Source organism: Nannospalax galili, unplaced genomic scaffold (genome assembly GCF_000622305.1).
Source record: "Nannospalax galili isolate Female #2095 unplaced genomic scaffold, S.galili_v1.0 scaffold107, whole genome shotgun sequence".
NCBI classification, from domain to species: domain Eukaryota; kingdom Metazoa; phylum Chordata; class Mammalia; order Rodentia; family Spalacidae; genus Nannospalax; species Nannospalax galili.
Window position 1 is genome coordinate 2035812 of NW_008358490.1, and position 17088 is coordinate 2052899.

The 17088-nt window shown below is 39.3% G+C and overlaps 1 protein-coding gene across 4 annotated transcripts in view; it reads left to right on the plus strand.

Moving 5' to 3' along the window:
- The window catches only part of Trip11 (thyroid hormone receptor interactor 11), a 78714-nt gene that overhangs the window by 51244 nt on the left and 10382 nt on the right, over positions 1-17088 (plus strand). For all 4 annotated transcript variants that reach the window (XM_008821729.3, XM_008821730.3, XM_029557960.1 and 1 more), the window contains 3 exons: positions 1622-1785; positions 3072-3175; positions 8523-8622. In XM_008821729.3, coding sequence (XP_008819951.1) covers positions 1622-1785; positions 3072-3175; positions 8523-8622 — 368 coding nt within the window. The remainder of the gene's footprint in view (positions 1-1621; positions 1786-3071; positions 3176-8522; positions 8623-17088) is intronic.

Sequence of the window (17088 nt, forward strand, 5' to 3'; positions counted from 1 at the left end):
AAAATTCAGGGATATTTGGGGACAGTTTCAGTCTTAGTTTATGCCTCTTTCCACAAGAGGGTGCCATTGGGTAAATAGCCTCCAGTGAGTTGCTCTTTTATATATACATATATATATATATATATTTTTTTTTTATTGATCATTTTTATTTTGTGTGTGCAAGTGTATTGCCTGCATGTGTGTAAGTGCGCCCATGTCATGCAATGCTTGAGGAGGTCAGAAGAGGGTGTCAGATCACCTGGAACTGGATTAAGGAAGGTGGTTAGCCACCACGTAGGTGCAGGAATTCAAACCTGGGTCCTCTGCAGCAGCTGCCAGTGCTCTTAACTGCTGAACCATCTCTCCAGCTCCATGAGTTGCTCTTAATGGGACTTTAATAGTTGTTCTTGACTAAGAGGTTAAATGGATTTTAAATACCCATGAAGACCATTGTGGTATTCTGAATATATAATCATTATATAATACGGACACACTCCAGTGATAGAAGCCTGGATAGATGTCGTGATGCTAATACTGTCAACTTGACAGGATCTATAATCTTCTAAGAGACAAACCTCTAGGCACGCCTATGAAATTATCTAGATTAGGTTATTGAGATGGGAAGCCCCATCTTCATTGTGGGCAGCACCATTCTATAGTCTGGGGTCCTGGACTGAATATAAAGGAGAAGGCAAGCTGAGCACCAGTATGTATTGCTTTCTGCTTCTTGGCTGTGGGCACGTGTGACCAGCAGCCTCCTCAAACTTGTGCCACTGTGACTTCTCTGCCATGATGGGCTATACCCTCAAACTATGATCCGGAATACACTTTTGCTGTCCTAAATTACTGTTTGTTGTGTATTTGGTCACAACAATGAGAAAAACCACAAATAAATACTACAGTTGCTATATAAATACATCTTGTAGGGATCTCTGGCTTATTTGGGAAAGTGATAGGGCTTATTGTTTGTAATGTAGGTAGAAGAGAGTTAATAGTAAAAGATAACTAAGCAGAATAGCTTGTCAATGGGATAGCCTTTGGAAGGTTATGAGCTCACCATGAATGCATCTGTGAGATGCAAAAGGTGTCATCGACTCCATACTTTGTTAGGCTAGAAACTGATGAAATGACTTTGAAAGTTCTTATATACAGCTTAAAATTTTCTCATAGTATTTTAACCTGGAAATTTGAAAATTGTAGGCATCTTGTAAACTTTTCTTATGCCATAGTTTCTTACTTAGTCTAATTCCTAGTCTTGAGAAATCTTTGGTTTTTTCATAAGTTAACTCAAATTTAATGCAGTAAATGTAGGGAAGGTCAAATTCAGAGAAGGAAGGTGCTGCCACAGGAAGGAGGGGCACTCACAGACTAGGTGTGGCATTTCAGTTTGCAAGAATATGGAGAAAGCTCTGGGGATGGATGGTGATAGTTTGCACAACAATATCAATGTATTTAATGCCTCCAAACGATGTACCTGATAATGGGTAACTGGTAAATGTTAGGTTTTGCCACAATTAAAAAGAAAATGAAGGGAATATTTTGAAATCTAACTTGAATTTAATGTATAAATACGTAGGGAAAGCAATTTTTGTTAAATTATGTAAATAGACGGAGCAGTTTACCTTTATTCTTTTATTTGCAGTCATCAAGCCAATGTGCAAGTGGAATCTTTGCAAGAACAGTTGAACATGGTCTCCAAGCAGAGGGATGAAACTGCACTCCAGCTTTCTGTATCTCAGGAACAAGTAAAACAGTATGCTCTGTCATTAGCCAACCTACAGATGGTTCTAGAACACTTCCAACAAGGTAAGTTACTTACTGATGATCTCTCAGTGAAGAAAAATTATTGTTATTGGTAATTTTGCCTTATGTGAAGGTAGACGCAGGAAATCCAAGAACAGTTTCTAGCTTATTTAGGAGAAAGGTAAGTAGCACCACTAAGTTAATTCACATTCCTTTTATGATTAAAACTAGAGAATAGAAAATTTTTAGTAATTTTTAAAAATTTTATTATTTTAATGTGTATGCGTGTATATTTACATATATTTATATGTCTAATCATTACTAATTAAGATGAAAGTAGAGAATTAGAAGAGTAAATGAAAGGCAATCACGTGTTAAAGAAGGGCATGCAGGGCCAGAGAGAGGGCTTAGCAGATAAAGGCACTTGCTGCCAGACATGACAACCTGAGTTGTCCTCAGAACCCACATGGTGCAAGGAAAGAATTTATTCTTGCAAGTTGTCCTCTGACGTCTATGTGTGTGTTGTGGCATGGGTATATACTCACACACTTAATATTTTTTTAATTTTTTTTTTTTTTCAAAAAAGGACATACAGAGATGAAGAGACACATGTAGAATGGTTAGGTCTTAAGATACCAGTTAGGGGTAGACACCTTTCAGAGTATTAGCCATCGTTATTACTGTTCTTGGAAACTATAACTTGTTCTTAGCTTCTGATTTGTACTTTGAGGTAGCTACATTTTCTAGTCCTAGTGGAAAATACTGTTTTGGAGACTAACAGTGACTAGAGCATTTTTACTCTAAGAACCAAGTATGCCTTTTCAAATTCTCCCTCCCATCATTAGATTTACCTGCTTTTGTTCACCAGTATATTGATACATACATCCAGTAATTATTGTTGAATTAACTGATAGTTGAATAGGGGGATAAGGGGTAGTTTTGTGTCTAAGCAAATATTTAAATTTGTGTTGTGTGCCCCTTTGGGACTGCTCGTACGGTTGAAATCTTGAATTTAGATATAAGAATTCCCTGCATCTACTTTACAATTGCTAGAGAGTGTGAGCACGTCTCAGTGTGGTGTAGAGAGAGCGCCACTGAAGAAGCAGTGTTTGAATGGAGTTAGGAAAAAGGGGAATCTGCAAGACAGATGGGTGGAGAAGAAAGAGCTTAGAAGGGGGACAGTGGCCCTGTGTCAGTTCCACTTAACATGACCACTAAGCCACTGGGTTTTTTTTTTTTTTTTAGCTGTTTTAGTTATTTGTTTTTAATTATTAAAAGTTAAAGTGATGCAAAAATTCTAGATCTGTACATAGTTTCAAAGTATTAATATGACTTTCCTTTGTCCTTAGAGGAAAAAGCTATGTATTCTGCTGAATTAGAAAAGCAAAAACAGCTTATAGCTGAATGGAAGAAAAAGGCAGAGAATCTGGAAGGAAAAGTGTTGTCATTGCAGGTAGGCCAAACAGTTTTCTCCTCTAATTATTTATTTATTTATTTATTTATTTATTTATTTATTTTTTATGTTTTACACGGTGTCCCTGTAGCCCCAGCTAGCCTGGAACTTGCCCTGTAGAGTGGGCTGGCCTCATGCTCCCAGAGAGTGCTGGGATCAGTGGTATGTGCCACCACGCCTGGCTGTTCTATAAATTTTATGAGACATGATATAATTACTTTTAAAGCCTGTCTTGGAAATGCTCTTTAACCATCTATTCAGTCAGCGTTGTTTGTGTGGCTTCATGTACAGCCTTCTGAGGCATCACAGTGAACAGTCACCTTCAAAATGTCTCTTGGGTGACTTGGATTGGGCGTAGTAAATATGAGATGAAAGGCTATTGAAATTTTGTAGTATACCTGGGAATCTGAAATTCAGATCTCTGAGAAAAGAAAATTTAACCTACAATATTAACTTTAGTTTTCCTTTTTAAACAAAAGTGTGTTGGGTATTGTAGTTCTTACATATTCAAATAATGTATATTATCTCATTTGATCTTTTCTAAAATTCCCACTGTCATTACTAATTTTAGTAATTTCAGGGGGTTTGGGTTTCTTTGCTTTTTGTTTTCTGAAACCGGGTCTTCCTTTGTAGCCTAGGCTGGACTCCAACTCTGAATAGTCAGTTCCTGCTTCTTCCTGCAGTTTGTATGGTTGGGGAGACAGTAGAAGGACTATCTTCCTGTAGTTTTAAATATTTTTTATTTTTATTTTTTTGTGTATATGTGTGTGCTTGTATGTCTATAAGTGCACCATGTATATGCAGGAGTCTGCGGAGGCCAGAAAAGGGTGTCAGAGCCCCTGGAACTATAGTTATAGATGGTTGTTAGCTGCTAAATGGGTGCTGGTAGCTGAACACAGGTCCTCTGCATAAGCAGCCAGTGCTCTTAACTGCTGCTGAGCTGTTTTCTACAGCTCTATCAAACTTTTAGAGTGGAAGCGCAAATCTTTTTTCTTTTTAACTTTAAAAAAAATTATATTTATTATTTTTATTTTATATGTATGTGTGTATTGCCTGCATGTAGGTAAGTGCACCCATGTCCTGTAATGCCCGTGGAGGTTAGAAGAGGCTGTCGAATCCCCTGGGACTGGAGTTATGGACAGTTGTTAGCTGCCGTGTGGGTGCTGGGATTCAAACCTGGGTCCTCTACAAGAGCAGCCAGTGCTCTTAACCTCTGAGCCGCCTCTCCAGTCCGGAAGTCCAGATCTTTTAAAAACTAATTCTCTTTTTAATTTAAGATCTACCCATTTTTTGGGGTGGGGGGTTCTTTTTGAGACAAGGGTCCCTCTGTAGTCCCAGCTGGCCTGGAACTCACTATATGAACCAGGCTGGCCTTGAACTCACAGAGATCCGCTTGCCTCTGCCTCCCAAGTGCTGGGATTAAAGGCTTTTTTTTTGTTTTTGGTGTTTTTGAGACAGGGTCTCTCTGTAGCCCCAGCTGTTGTGGAACTCACGATGTAGACCAGGCTGGCCTTGAACTCACAGAGATCCACCTGCCTCTGCCTCCTGAATGCTGGGATTAAAGTTGTATGTCATCACACCTGAATAAAGGCCATTTTTAAAAAGAACAAAATAAGCCAGAAGAAACTAAGAGAAGATTAATAAAGATAAAGCTGGACAAGTAAAGTCCAAACAAAATACAAGTGCTGATGTTCAAAGAGACTTTGCTCTTTAATGACTTTCTAAGTAGCTGGGAGGTAGGTAGCTCAGTGGTAGAGGATTTGTCTAACATGTGCAAGACCCTGGTTTCCATCTCACACAGCGAAAAACATAAAATAACAACGTCAAAACCCATTTCATAAGTATAAACCTTATAAGGCTGTGGGATTCATTTTAATTTTTAGATTAAAAATCATTTAAATTTCCTCTATACCAAATTTTCTTTTATGAATCTGGAATAATAATTTTTTTTTTTTTTTTTTTTTTTTTTTTTTTTTTTAAAAAAAAAAAAAAAAAAAGAGGACGAAGTCCTGGAACTCAGTAAACTCACTATGTAGACCAGGCTGGCTTTGAACTCACAAAGATCCACCTGCCTCTGCCTCCCGAGTGCTGGGACTAAAGGGGTGCGCCACCACGCCTGGCAGGAATAATAAATTTTTATTTAAAATTTCTTGTTTCAACCCCTCTGTCAGTATTTAACCTCTAGAAAGCAAAATCAATAAGGAGCGTGTGTACATAAATTCATATGTATAAGATGTGGATACACATATAATTGATTTCAGAGAATTGGCTACATGACTGTGGAGGCTGGCTAAGCAAGCCTGAAGTTTGAAGGGCTGGCAGTCAAGATGGTAAGACCACATCAAAGGCCGGCTGAACTCTTAGGCATGGCCAGAGCTTTTGTCCGCAGACAGAAAGTCACAGCAGACAGGACGCATCCATTAAAGAATTTTTGTCCTTTTGTGGGAAGTCCCATCTCTGCTTTTAACAACTTTCAGACTTTCAACTGGAGGCCGGGTGTGGTCCTGCATGCCTTTAATCCCACCACTCTTTGGGAGGAGGCAGGCGGATCTCTAGGAGATCGAGGCCAGCTGAGGCTACAGGGAAACCCTGTCTCAAAAAACAGCACCACCAGATTATTCAGGTTAAGATGCCTGCCTTGATGCACATGTGCAAAATACCTCCAGAGTGGCATCTACATTGGACTTGATTGAATAACTGGGGAGTGTGACCTATCTAACACATCAGAAAAGCTCTCACTCAGATTGAAAACTTGGCATGAGATTTACATGGATAAATTCTTCAGGAAAACCAAGAGAATCAGAAAACAGACGAAAAAGTAGTGAAGAGGGACTAGCCTACTAAATGTCAAAATTGACTAGGTTGGTGGAGTCGAAGAATCCAGAAGTGGGGCCTGGGATGTATTTGAGAATTTAAAATGAAATGCTGAGTTTAATTTAACAAGATTTACTTTAATGAGGAAAAATGGTTTTCTAAAAATGGCATTGGTAAGATTGGGAGTGATGATGTACACACAGCACTCAGGAGGCAGAGGCAGGCAGATCTTTGAGTTCTAGGCCAGCCTAGTATACATAGCGAGTCCCCAGGCCAGCCAAGGCTACAGAGTGAGACCCCATTTCAAAAATAAGTGCTGGGCATGGTGGTGCATACCTTTAATCCCAGTCATAGACAGAGGCAGGTGAATCTCTGTTAGATGGAGGCCAGCCTGGTCTACATAGCAAGTTCCGCCAGCAGGAACTACAGGGAGACCCTGCCTCAAAAATAATAAAATAAAATAAAAAGTAATTTTAAAACACTGGCAGACTACCCAAACAGTCAAAAAATAAAATTGGACCCCGTCTTACACCATGCACAAAAATAAATTCCAATTATATTAAAGCAACAGTTCTTAGCTGGGAGTGGTATTTCCGAGAATAGTGTTTTGTTTTGAAATGGAGTTTTGCTGTGCTCAGGCAGTTAGAATCCCCATCCCTCAGCCTCCACAGTGCTGATAGTACAGGCCTGTGCTACCACATCTGGCTTCCAGGATTTTTTTTTTAAATGATTTATTGAGAATTTCATACATGCATATAAGGTGTTTTGGTCACATCCACGCTCACTCCCTCCCCTCCAACTCCTCCCATAGCTCCCCATCATATTTTTCTGATAACTTCATGTACTCCTTTTATTTATTTATTTATTTTATTTTTTATTTTTATTTAGTGTGTGTGTGTGTGTGTTTTAGACAGGGTCTCCCTGTAGTCCCAGCTGTCCTGGAACTCACTATGCAGACCAGGCTGGCCTTGAACTCACAAAGATCCACCTGCCTCTGCCTCCCCAGTGCTGGGATTAAAGGCACGTGCTACCAGGCTCAGCTTTGTTTAATTTTTAATGGGGCTTTTGGCTACTCTAACATTACCCCCTCTGAAGAGGTAACCCTTTTTTGGCCTTTGGAAAGGAGTATGTTGCTAAGAGGCCCAAGGACATTTTGGCTTTTAGCCAAAAAACTGGCTACTTTTCTTTGGGGTCTTTTTACACTAACTGCCTAGCCAATTCCTACCTCCTATTCTTATCACACCATCCTCTGAAGAGGTTACCCAAATTGCCAATAGGGAATCAGGACGCAGACCGCCCTGGCTTCTTCTATGCTGAACGGTGATACAGGGTGAGGCAACTGGAGTGCCCTTCAATGGGTCTATCTAAAAAACTCCCAAATTGCATTAACTCTTATCACCATGTGGAGGCAGGTATTTTTGATGATCATAGTGACAGGGTGGATCTTCTGACATTTAGTGGGCTAGGAATTGTCAAAAATATATCCTCTGAGAAATACTGTATTAAAGATTTAAATACAAAGAACAAAATGTCAAAAAAAAAAAAAAAAAAAAAGCAGCGCGTAGTAGCACATGCCTTTAATCCCAGCTCTAGGGAGGCAGAAGCAGGAGGAGCTCTGTGAGTTCAAGGCCAGCCTGGGCTATATATATATATATAGTGAATTCCAGGTCAGCTGGGGCTACAGGGAGATTCTGTCTCAAAAAAAAGAACAAAATATACAAGGGGCAGGGACTTGAGTATAGCTCAAGAAGCTATAAAAGCAAAGTAGGTGGCGTTTGTATATAACTGAAAACTGTTTAACTGGCTGAAGGCAGTATCTTAGTAGACAGATGGGTGATTTTGGAAACTGTGTTGCACAGAGAACAAAAGGTTCTTGTCTACCATACAAGGAGCTCTCACAAATCAACAAGGGAGACAGTCCAGTAGAAATACACAAGCAATGTATGCAAAGAGGTTTCCATACAAGAGTAAATCCAACTGTCCTGGAAATGAGACAAAGGTGCTCAAATACAGAAATAATTAGGAAAGTAAAATTTAAAGTAATAAAGTCATAATGAAACAGCCCTCTATATATGGTAGACTTAGAAAAATTAAAAAGAACAAGATTTGTTACCGTGTTTCTTGACTTTTTAAATCTTTTTAGTGTCCCCTCCCTTTGGTCTTTTTGAGACAGGATCTCCCTGTAGCCCCAGCTGGCCTAGAACTCAACTGTGTAGACCAGGTTGGCCTTGAACTCACAGAAATCATCCTGCCTCTGCCTCTAGAGTGCTGGGACTAAAGATGTGCGCCATCATACCTGGCTTCTTTTTAGTTTTATATCTTATTGTTGTTAAAAACTTTTGTCATATAGTTTTTTAGTAGTTTGTCTAAAAAGGGTAGTGCCACATTGTGAAACACTGTGAGGTCTATAGGTATGAACTTGCCTGTGGTCACATAGGTGCAGCTGAGCTCTTGATTGATCCTTGATGTCTCTTAGTTCCATAGTAAATAGGACAGTACACATACTACTTTTTAATAAACTTTTATCCCTCAGGAGCGTTTGGATGAAGCAAATGTGGCATTGGATTCAGCATCAAGACTTACAGAACAGTTAGATCTAAAAGAAGAACAGATTGAAGAACTTAAAAAACAAAGTAGGTGCTTTTTTCTTTTCCTTTTTTCTCCGGAACAGTATGTGTTGAGTCAGAAGTAGTCTTCTGCCCTGCATTGGCTCAGCTGAGTAAGGCTAGTGTTGGTGTGTCACTTCCATTTCCATTTCCTATGGCTGATTTGCTTTAAGTTGGGTCTGATCTTAATGAAACCAGTCAGTAAGATAACCCTGGCTGTCCAGTTAGTTCTCCTGGATACTGAGCCAATGCTGTTTTGTTGGTTTGTCCTGTTGATCAGGAAGGTTAATTTGACCCATCCAGCTGTATAATTTCCTTCCCCCCATCAGTTCATGTTATACATGAAGCCATTGGCTCTATCTGAAGCCATCTGATCTGTTAGGAGGGCGGCATTCTCAATTAGAAGAATAATTTTTTTGAAGTGAATGTCTGGGTATAACTAATTAGATTTTTGTGATTGTAGATGTTCTTTACACTCAGGCATTTGTTGTATTTTGAGTTTGGTGCTTGTAAAGTACCCTGTAGCCCTCCCAGTTCCCCAAAGTTTAGTCTCCTGTATTGTCAGTTGGGCCTCACATCATAAAGTGATTCTTGGTGCTTTGTTGAGCCTCATGCTGACAGTGATAGCATGTCCTCATTAAGTTTAATCTTTCACTTAGGGATAGCCAGGGACTTGAGCTAATGTAGGGCTATATTTAATTGGTAATGACTCAAGGTGGTAGGAAAGGTGGTAACAGAGCCTAGAAATGCATTGGCTTTAGGTGTCTATGATGACTCAGTAGTAACAGGGCTACGGTTAAGAAATTAAGAAAAATATATCACCTGCCACAAAACAGAAGTCAGAAAGCAAGCTGAACAGCAGAGGTACTGTTAAAACAGGAACAGTGACTGACTTGGACACTAAAGAAACAAGCAGGCAAGAGCTTGGGCTAACTTAATTCTGGGACTTATAACTACCCAAGTCCTCTATAACTGCGGAAAGTTGTCTATTTCTTAAAGATTGGTCGACCTCAGAACTTTAAATCTAGTGTAGGGCCTGGAAATAAGAGGCAAGAAACTATATGTTGAGGCTCTCTTAAGGACAGTTGACCTAGTCTGACTTGTCTTTGGTTCTGAAGGTCTCCCTTGGAGATGAGGTGGTATCCCTTATGCTGTGCCCTTACTATTGAAATGGCTTCCTTAACAAGAGGATATATATACTGGGAAAATCATCTAGTTAGATGGAAGGCCAGTATAAGTACAGCATTATTTGGAAATCACAAAGCAAACCAAAAGAGAATACTGAGCACCTAAAGGATTCACCAAGGATTCATGTGTTAGAATTGAGCTAGATTAGTGGAGGTGAACAGACGAGTTCTGCTTTACTCATTGGCCTTTGACAACTCAGTGCCTTCGTACCCTGATACTGTGACTGTAAGGCCACATCCTCTTTTAGACATCTGTCTGAGTCATTCCCAGTAGATAGAGCATGGTCAGGTGAAGAATCTGACTTCTTGCCTTACTTAGTATTTGATCAGGCATGTAAACTTGTAGGAATAGAGTTTTTTCAGTTGTTTTTCGTTGTCTCTGGTAGGACAGGGGACCTGGGTTCCTGTTCATATAAAGTGTTGTCATTACTATTCATCATTAATATGTTGGAATTTTGGGCTCATTTTAGGGAGTATTAGTCACAGAGAAAACGCTCCTTAATTAGGCTTGTGCAATTGGTATTTGAAAAGGCACAAGGAGCCAGTGTGACACAGACAGGAAGGGAAACAGAGAGTTGGTTCTGTTATTTCTTTAAATTATTCTTGCCTTTTATAGCTCTTCTTAACAGTTTGTTTTCTTACATTACCTAAGTGCTTAATACAGCTTATATCTCCAAACGCAAATGCGATTATATTTTCTCTTGATTTGATAATATAAATAAATCTTTGATTAGCTTCTTATTTCAAAAAGCATCTTTGTATATTTTCTTTCACAAAGCATTAAGTACTTTAAATGTTGATTGATGTTGTAATACTGTACTTTATTTTTAACATAAAAGTTGGCCAGACAGCAAAAAATTTTTGCCAGGAGAAACAATTTTGAGAAAGACAGATTGGTTTTTGTTGAGAGAAGGGGTACACAGAGACTTGAATTGTAAAGGCAATGTATTGTTTTTTTTCTACGCATCTGTAGACTAATGATTAGTCGATATATTGTTTCAACATTTAAACAATATTAGGAAATTTACTTAAAGAAGTGATATTTTGTTCAGAATGGTTGATTATATCACTGCTACCAAGATATGATTCAGTCTGGTCAAGCATAAGGAAAGACTAGTTGCATATAACTTCAGTATTAAAGCCGTAGAGTGTGGATGACGTCAGTCCCTCTTAGCAAGCGTGATTGTTAATGTTGGGTATGTGCAACTGTGGTTATGAATTGAGGGTATTTACAGGCCTTGTGAGAAGCATGAAGATAGATGCCTTACTGGTCATTAAATGTCTAATGAAAACCAATTGCTTGGTTTCATGTCAGATGCAATATAGAATACTTGATGATCCCCTTTTCAAGGAGCCAAGGAAATAGCATGTAACATGCATTATAATTTCATAATTTAAGACAGAGGCACACATCAGTAGCCTTAAGACTCCATATTTAGCTCCTCTAGAACACCATTGAGGGGCAGGGGCATTCTATTGAGGAGCCAATATATTTCACCTAGAAAGTGTGGGAGCTATTTAAAACCGTAAGAACTAGCTAAACTAACTCACTCCCCATTCCCACCCAAGAAAAAAAATCCTAAGATTGACTGGTAGGATTACTGCTATCCTTCCTTAGAAAGTGTTCTTTGAACAGTTCATCCGAAAGTATTCTTTTTAATGTAGTTCCAGAGACTTATTTCACATGTCATCCTATATTTTTCAAAGTCAGTACACTAGTCTCTGAAGTAGATATGGACAGTGTCTTTATTCTGAGTCCATCAGAGTTGTGAATTTCCATGGAATTATTGTTGATAAGAAAATATACCTGTATAAATAAACCTAGAGTCCAGCTGAGCCATTAAAAGATATGTTGTCTTGGTATGTATATGGATGTTTTCTTTCACTTTTTGATTTCTTGAGATACATTCCTGGTTAAATGAAAATTATTAGAGAAATTAGAATGGAAAGTACAAGATAGTTCTTGATTCAGTAATTTATATTCAGAAATGGTGAGTTTCATGGTTTGCAAAGAAAAGTTTTTATAAGCATAGAAATTCACTTCTAGTATTAGGAAAACATAGGTCTACCTGCCAGTTTATGCCTTTGTCATCACTGTTTTTGTTTTGTTCTGTTTTCAGTGCCAGGGATCAAACCCAAGGTCTTGTGCATGCTAGACAAGTGCTCTAACACTGAGCTATAACCCAAGCCCTATACCTACACCTTAAAGGCTGCCATAACTGATTTTTAAAAATAAAATTTAGTGACTTCTTTTTAAAAGGTCTTCAGTGAATTGAGATTAGAAAATTTCCCTTAGAATATTTTTTAAAAAATTTAGCAGTATGTATAAAACAATTCCCAGCAAAACTTACTGTAACATGAAGCATAAAAATATGCTTAAAGCTACAGATACAAAAGAAACTGAAATATTCTTCATGGAACTACCTTACGGTGCTGAATGGTTGCGTTTTTATTTAAAATAAAGACATTCCATTTTCCAGAACATGACCTGTACAAGAAAACATAGAATGTCCTGTTGAGCATAGGCCACACACATTCCCAGACATTTTGTTACCCAAATCTTTTGAGGGATTTCTTTGTTTTTGGCAGAAGTGGTGATTTAAGAGGAAATGTCTGAGAAGTACCAAGTGCAATTTTCTTAATTGCCATAAATGGTTAAAGTTATTTGTGATGATAAAAACATCGGGGCATACTAGACAATGCCACCATTTAAATTAAGAAAAAAAGTATATTAGGTAAATAAACTGTTAGTACTGTTAGTCCTGAATATTACATTTAAAATGTGTCTATTTAGTTATTAATATCCAAAATGAACAGTGTTTTAGAAATTGCAATTAAACAATAATTCCTCTAAGTGTAAAGGGAAAATGAGCTACGCACTGAGAGGCTGTTTTGTGTACTTTCTCTTCTTTCTTTGGCTAAAGACTGAGTCATTCGGTATGTAATTTGCTCTGTTTGTCCTTCCCAGAGAACACCAGCCATTCATTCACTGACAAATCAAATACTCGATTGTGTCATGGATGCCAAACACTAAGTAGATGACAGAGGTCCTTCAGGAGGTTTTACAGTCAAGGCAGGAAGGGGAAGAGGACATCAAATACATCAAGAATTTGTTTTAAAGCCAGGCATGGTGGTGCATGCTTTTAATCCCAGCACTCGGGAAGCAGAGGCAGGCCGATCTCTGTGAGTTCAAGGTCAGCCTGGTCTACATAGTGAGTTCCAGGCCAGCTGGGGCTACAAGGAGACCCTGTCTCAAAAAGACAAAAAAAAAAAAAAAAAAAAAAATTGTTCTGAAAGAAAAGAGCTATCCATTCTACTTGGTAACAGTGGTATGAGAGGGTAAGAAAGGTTAGTGACTTGGCTTCTCTTGAGTGATGGACTGGTACAGCCTAAGAGACTGTAGCTGGGAAAAGCATTCTAGATACAAGAGGAATTTATAGAAAATGACCTGGCATAATCTAAAAACTATTGAAAGAGGAGAGAGAGAAGAAATGAAACTTAAGCATGAATCACAAATACAAATTATAAACTGCTAATACAAAAAAAGCGGAGGAGTTGGGGCACAGCTGTGTCCAGACTGTTGACACTGTAACGTGACATGGTTGGCAGCGTTCACACTCAGGAACCACATAATTGGGTTCTCTGTGCCCCCAAAATAGCCGAAAGTAATCTCATATTTTAAGTAGGTTTATAGTTTTATGTTGGAATGCCCTTGGCTGCAGGTTGAACACCTCTGGTAGCGATGACTGGATCGAAGCGTTTCCAGTGCAGGCAGCAGATTCTCAGCTCAGCCTCACAATTGCTAGATAGGCATGTGAGCCCAGTGCTGCCAAATCATAGATCTTGCAAGGGACAAGAGAAATCTGGGTTTTGATATTATATATCCCATTCTTTTTAAACTTTTTTTTATGTGACACTTAGAGCTTTTTAAAAATATTTTATTTTTCATATGTATGAGTGTATTGTCTGCATGTGTTTAAGTGCACCCATATCATGAAATGCCCATGGGGGTTAGAAAAAGGTGTTGGATCCTCTGGAATTAGAGTTATGGATGGCTGTTAGCCACTGTGTTGGTGCCGGGAACTGAACATGGGGCCTCTGGAAGAGCAGCCAGTATGCTTAATCTCTCCAGCCCTGATTAGAGCTTTGTAAAAAGCCTCGTGTAGGCAAAACAAAGCACTTTTTGGGTGGGCATTATCCATGTTGCTTGGCAGTAGGAAGCCCTCAGAGTGAGGCTGATGCTGAGACCTAGAAAGCTTTTTGCCATTAGAAGTTTGTGTAGTGACATAGTCACTAAATGGAAGCATTATTACAGTGATATTCTTTTCACTGATAAAATTGCAGCCCTTTCTCTTGGGTTAGGGCTGGTTTGTGCAAAACTTAAAAAACAATTATGTACTATTTAATGACTCAAAAGAACTTTTTGTTTGATACATAGTATAAATTATCTGAATTGATAATAAAAGGACAAGGGGGTGTCAGGCCTTGTGGCACAATGCCTTTTAATCCCAGTACTAAAAAGGCAGAGGCAGGTGGATCACTATGAGTTTGAGGCCAGCCTGGTCTACATAGTGAGTTCCAGAGAAGGAGGAGAGAATGGAGAGGGAAAATATTGCATTAAAATATTTTTATATATGTAAGGACTGGGGAGATGCCTCAGCTGGTAAAGTACTTGCCATGCATGCACAAAGACCTGAGTTCAAACCCTAGCACCCACAGAAAAGCCAGGTCTGTTGGTCCACCTATAACTTTAGTGCTAGGGAGGTATAGACAGGAGGATCCTGAAGCTCAGCCAGTCATTCCAGCCAAGTCAGTGAGCTCTAGGTTCATCAAGAGACCTCAAAAAATAAGGTGCAGAGCAGCTGAGAAAGATAGCCAGCATCGACCTCTGGCCCTCCACAGGCAAATGTACATACGTGTATGTATGTAAAGTCTCTTGGGCTGGTTTAGTGATAGAATTCTCATTTACTATGTGTGGTGCACTGGGTTCAATCCCTAGTACTGAAAAATTTCCCTCCCTCGCTCCCCCTCCCTCTCTTCCTTGCTCCCTTTCTCCTTCTCCCTCTCCTCCCCTTCCCTTTATCCTCTTCCTTCCCTCTTCCTCTCCCTCCCTTTCCTCCCTCTTCTCTTTCAAGTGTACATAGTAATTCTAATTAACTGCATAAGTAATACAGTCTCTTTTTTAAAAAATATATTTTTATTTATGCCAGGTGTGGTGGCGCACGCTTTTAATCCCAGCACTTGGGAGGCAGAGGCAGATGGATCTCTGTGAATTCAAGGCCAGCCTTGTCTACATAGTGAATTCCAGGACAGCTGGGGCTACAGGGAGACTCTACTTCGAAAGTTTTTTTTTTTAATTTTACTCATTATTTTTATTTTATGTGTATGAGTGTATTACCTGCATATATGTGAGGGCACCCTTGTCGTGCAATGCCGTGGAGGTCAGAAGAGGGCTTCAGATTCCCCTGGAACTGGAGTTAAGGACGGTTCGTAGTCACCATGTGGGTGCTAGGAATCGAACCCGTGTCCTCTGCAAGAGCAGTCAGTGCTCAGAGGTCAGAAGAGGGCTTCAGATTCCTCTGGAACTGGAGTTAAGGACGGTTCATAGCCGCCATGTGGGTGCTGGGAATCGAACCTGGGTCCTCTGCAAGAGCAGTCAGTGCTCTTAACCGCTGAGCCATGTCTCCAGCCCCTACAGTCTCTTATTTTAATCACAAATTCATTAATGAGGTTGTGCTATGTAATAAAAATGTTAATAAATTGTTTTCTTTTGTGTTCATTGCTAGCAAGTAGAATTTTAAAAGTTATTTTGGGGTAGGCATATACCTCATTAGTAGAATATTTGCCCAACATGCCCAAAGCCCTGGGTTTGATCCTCAGCACCACAGAAACCAGGAGTAATGACATCTGCCTGTAATCCCAGCACTCAGAGAATATAAGGCAAGAGGATGAGAAATTCAAAGTTATCTTTGACTACATGGCAAGTTCAGGGCCAGCCTGGGCTACATGAGACCGTGCCCCCTCTCCCTGAAAGTTACTTCTCACTCAGCAGTTTGATTATTTTGATGGGACCAAAAAAAAAAAAATTCATGTACTCTAGACTTTAACATTTATGTCTGATAGGTTGAAAAGAATTAAAAGACAAAACAGATGCTAACTCATATTATAAATAGATGTGATATTCTTTTTTTAAAAAATATATCATTTAGGGGCTGGAGAGTGGACTCAGCAGTTAAGGGCATGCATTGCTCTTCCAAAGGACCCAAGTTCAGTTCCCAGCACCCGTATTACCTGACTCACAACTGGCTGTAAGTCCAACTCCAAGGCATCTGACTTCCTCTTCTGGCCTCAGTGGACACTTGCACTCATGTGCTCGTACACACAAACACACACACACACACACACACACACACACTTTTAAAAATAAATCTTTAGGGGCTGGAGAGATGGCTCAGTGGTTAAGAACAGTGGTTGTTCTTGCAGAACACCTGGGTTCCAATCCCAGCACCCACATGGCATCTAACAACTGCCTGTAACTCTAGTTCCAGGGCATCCGACAGCCTTTTCTGTAGTCCGAGGGCATTGCACAACCCGGGTGCACGTAACCTACATGCAGGCAAATAAGATTAAAAAAATAAATATTTAATAATAATTTAGTGATAAAATTGATAAAAAAATAATCTTGTATAAATTGAAATGCTATAATAAAAAGACCATCTGGGGCCTGAGGAAATGACTCAGTGGGTAAAGTGCTTGCCACACAAGCAAGAGGAACAGAACTTGGATCCCTAGCACCTACATAAATACCAGGTGGCAATGATCCCAGTGCCTGGAGGTAGAGACGAGGGATTCCCAGAGCAAGCTAGCTAGTTAGAGAAGCCAAATTATGAGCTCTTGGTTCAAGTGAGAGACCTAGCCTCAAAATATAAGTTCAAGAGCAATCAAGACACCTCCTCCACACATACATATGTACATACATATACATCCCATGTATGCATGCCACATACATCCATACATACACAAAAGACCATCTAATTTAAGTTTATTTTTTTGAGACAGGCACACACATTAAAAATTAAATAAAATAATTTTGCAAAATTATTTTTAAGGTTGCAAATAGGACCCCACACTCAATTGGTTTTTTGTTTTTTTTAATTTTATTATTTTTATTTTATGTGTATGTGTGTATTGCCTGCATGTTCACCCATGTTGTGCAATGCTCATGCCATGTTGTGCAATGCCCGTGGAGGTCAGAAGAGGCTGTCAGATCCCCTGGGACTGTAGTAACAGACAGTTGTTAGCTTCC